The following is a 3,498-nucleotide window of genomic DNA, read 5'->3' on the forward strand; positions in this document are numbered from 1 at the left end:
TCCTCGGGATTTCTTCGCCGTTTAGCCGCTCGAGCTTGTATGCTCCTTTCCCGATCATAGCTTTGATTCTGTAAGGTCCTTCCCAATTGGGGGTGAGTTTTTCTTCCCCCGGAGTCGGGGCTCCGACGTCGTTTCATCGTAGGACGAGGTCGTTGGGTACGAATTCTCGTCGGATGACGCCGTGGTTGTACCTTAGACTGATTCTTTGTTTTAGGGCTAGCTTTCTGATGTGGGCTATGCTTCTTACCTCGTCGATGAGGTCTCGCTCTGCTTCTTCGTCGTTACCCCCGACCGTTCTCCTTGGGCTTAGGTCTCCTATCTCTACTGGGATGATAGCCTCCACGCCGTATGTTAGTCAAAAAGGGGTTTCTCCGGTGGTTGATTGGGGGGTTGTTCGGTACGACCATAAAACTTACCCGAGTTCGTCGGCCCACAGCCCCTTGGCTGCATCGAGTCGCTTTTTTAGTCCTTTGACAATTATTTTATTTGCGGATTCCACTTGTCCGTTTGTTTGGGGGTGTTCTACCGAGCTAAAACGGTAGGATACATGCAGGCCTTCTAGGAATTCTCTGAAATTTGTATCGGTGAATTGGGTTCCATTATCCGAGATGACGATTTCGGAGATTCCGAACCGGGTTATGACCTATCGCCAAAGGAATTTTCTACACTGGGCTGCCGTGATGGAGGCCAGGGGTTTGGCCTCGATCCATTTGGTGTAATAGTCTATGGCGACGATGAGGTACCAGAGTTGACCGGGCGTCGTAGGGAAAGGCCCGACGAGGTCGATCCCCCAATTGCCGAATGGCCACTCTGCCGATATGATGCTGAGCTGGTGAAGGGCGGCTTGGTGGATATTGGCGTGCCTTTGGCATTTGTCGCAGTTTTTTACTAATAGCATGGAGTCTTGGATAACCGTGGGCCAGAAGTAGCCCGCCCTGATGACTCTTTGGGCTAGGGTTTTGCCTCCGATGTGGTGGCCGCAACAACCTTCATGGATTTCGCAGAGTATGTCTCCGTGTCCCCGGGTTCGATGCATTTGAGCAGGGGTTGTGAGAATCCGCGTTTGTATAGTTGTCCTGCGACGACTGTATAGTTGGCGGCTTCCCTTTTTGTTCGTTTTCCTTCTTTTGGGTCTTCTGGTAGTGTTCCGTTGATGAGGTATTGTAGGATAGGGTGGGTCCATGATCCCTAGTTCGAGAGTGTCAGATAAGCGTTGGTTGTTATCGATATGGATGGTGACTTAATGACTTCCTGAATTAGCGATTTGTTACCGTGTCCTGGTTTGGTACTGGCTAGTTTGGAGAGTAGGTCTGCCCTGGTGTTTCGTTCCCTGGGAACGTGTTGTACGGTAATGTGTTCGAATCTTTCTTTCAGTTCGTTTACCTTGGCAAGGTATTGTTGGTGTAGGGGATCTCGTGTCTGGTAGTCTCCGTTAATTTGGGAACTGACTACCTGTGAATCGGTATTCACTTCCAAGACTTTTGCTCCGAGTTCTTTAGCTAGGGTTAGGCCTGCCAGGAGGGCTTCGTACTTTGCTTGATTATTTGAGACCGGGAACTCGTATCGTACTGACTGTTCACTGATGACCCCGTTTTGGCTCTCGAGTATGACTCCGGCTCCTCCGGAGGTGATGTTTGATGAGCCGTCGACGTGTAGCTTCCATGATTCAGGGGTGGAGTTTCCTGGTGTCATTTCGGCGATAAAATCGGCCAAGGCTTGTGCTTTGATTGCGTTTCGAGGTTCGAACTTGATTTTGAATTGGGATAGCTCTATGGACCATGCCAGCATTCTTCCCACTAGGTCGGGTTTTTGTAGTACCTATTTGACCGCTTGGTCAGTTCGGATCGTCACAGGGTGGGCCTGGAAGTATTGTCGCTGGCGTCGGGAGGCCGTGAGAAGTCCGAAAGCTAACTTTTCTAGGCGTGAGTAGCGAGTTTCTGCGTCTTGCAAGACTTTGCTTATAAAGTATACGGGTTTTTGTTCTTTCTTCTCGTTTTCGTGGATGAGTGCTGCTGCGAGTGCTTCTTCCGTTATGGAGAGGTATAAGTAGAGTGTCTCCCCTATTTGGGGTTTGGCGAGGATTGGTTGTTTTGCTAGGACTTTCTTGAAATGTTGGAATGCTTCTTCACATTCTGTCTCCCATTTGAAGGGGGCTCCTTTTTTCATCAGTTTGAAGAAATGGATTGCTTTTTGAGCCGATGCTTCGAGAAAGCGTGATAGCGCCGTCAGTCGGCCGGTGAGCTTTTGGATGTCGTTAAGGTTTTTTGGGCTCGTCATCTCAAGGACGGCGCGACATTTTTCCGGGTTTGCTTCAACTCCGCGTTGTGTGATCATAAAGCCGAGGAACTTCCCTGCCTCCATCCCGAAGGCATATTTTGCCGGGTTAAGTCGCATTTGGTGCTTTCGTAGGGTGTTCATTATGACCTCGAGGTCGCTGATGAGTTGTTCTCCGGATTCGGTCTTGGCGAGCATGTCGTCTATGTAAACTTCTAGTTTGCTTCCGGATAGGTTTTAGAATATCTTGCTGACGAGTCTTTGGTAGGTGGCTCCAGCGTTTTTCAGGCCGAAGGGCATCATTGTGTAGCAGTATGTCCCGTCTGGGCTGATGAATGCTATTTTTTCCTCGTCAGGTCGGTGCATCAGAATCTGGTTGTAGCCGGAGTATGCGTCCATGAAACTGAGGTATGGATGGCCGGATGCGGCATCTACTAATCCGTCGATGTTTGGTAGTGGAAAGGCGTCTTTTGGACAGGCTTTGTTGAGGTCCGTGTAATCGACGCACATCCTCCACTTCCCGTTAGATCTTTTCACTAGTACGACATTGGCTAGTCAGGTCGTGTAGGGGAGTTCCCTGATGAAGTTGGCTTCGAGTAGGGCTTTAACTTGCCTTTTGACCTCAGCGGCTCGGTCTGGTGACATCTTTCGTCTCCTTTGTGCTATTGGTTTGACTTTGGGGTCCACGGCTAGCCGGTGGGACATTAGGTCAGGGTTTATTCCCGGCATGTCGGCTGGTGTAAATGCGAACAAATCTCTGTTTCCTTTTAGGAATTGGGAAAGGTCTTCTTTATGGTCATATGGGAGGTTCCTGTTAATGAAGGTGTATTCTTCTTTGGTCGGCCCTATTTGTAGTTTTTCCATGTCGCCTTCTGGCTCTGGCCTGGGTTGGCCATCTTGTCAAGCGTCCAGGTCGGCTAGGAATATTCCGGCCGTATCCCGGGATTTCTTTCGTAGAGCTAGGCTGGTGTTGTCGCACTCTGCTGCGATCTCCCGGTCTCCGTGGATAGTACCGATGGAGCCGTCTTTGGTTCTGAACTTCATGAGGAGGTATTTGGTAAAGATAACGGCGGAGAAGTCATTGATTGTTTTTCTTTCGAGAATCACGTTGTAGGCGGTGGAGTCTTTTAGGACTACGAATTCAGATAAGATTGTCTTCTTCTGGTTACTTGTCCCTATGGTGATGGGGTGGGTGATTGAGCCGTCCGGTTTAAGGAAGTTGTC

At 49.6% G+C, this 3,498-nt stretch overlaps 1 protein-coding gene across 1 annotated transcript; it reads right to left on the reverse strand.

The window, feature by feature from the left end:
- Positions 1-1,188: 1,188 nt before the first annotated feature.
- Positions 1,189-1,692, reverse strand: LOC112805389 (uncharacterized). Its single transcript, XM_025847779.1, has one exon. It carries the CDS (start codon positions 1,690-1,692, stop codon positions 1,189-1,191), a length of 504 nt encoding a protein of 167 aa, XP_025703564.1.
- Positions 1,693-3,498: the final 1,806 nt, after the last annotated feature.

This window comes from Arachis hypogaea, chromosome 6 (assembly GCF_003086295.3).
Source record: "Arachis hypogaea cultivar Tifrunner chromosome 6, arahy.Tifrunner.gnm2.J5K5, whole genome shotgun sequence".
NCBI classification, from domain to species: domain Eukaryota; kingdom Viridiplantae; phylum Streptophyta; class Magnoliopsida; order Fabales; family Fabaceae; genus Arachis; species Arachis hypogaea.

Coding starts and splice junctions, on each gene's coding strand:
- LOC112805389 (XM_025847779.1), bottom strand. CDS start 1,692: ATGACACCAGGAAACTCCACCCCTGAATCATGGAAGCTACACGTCGAC.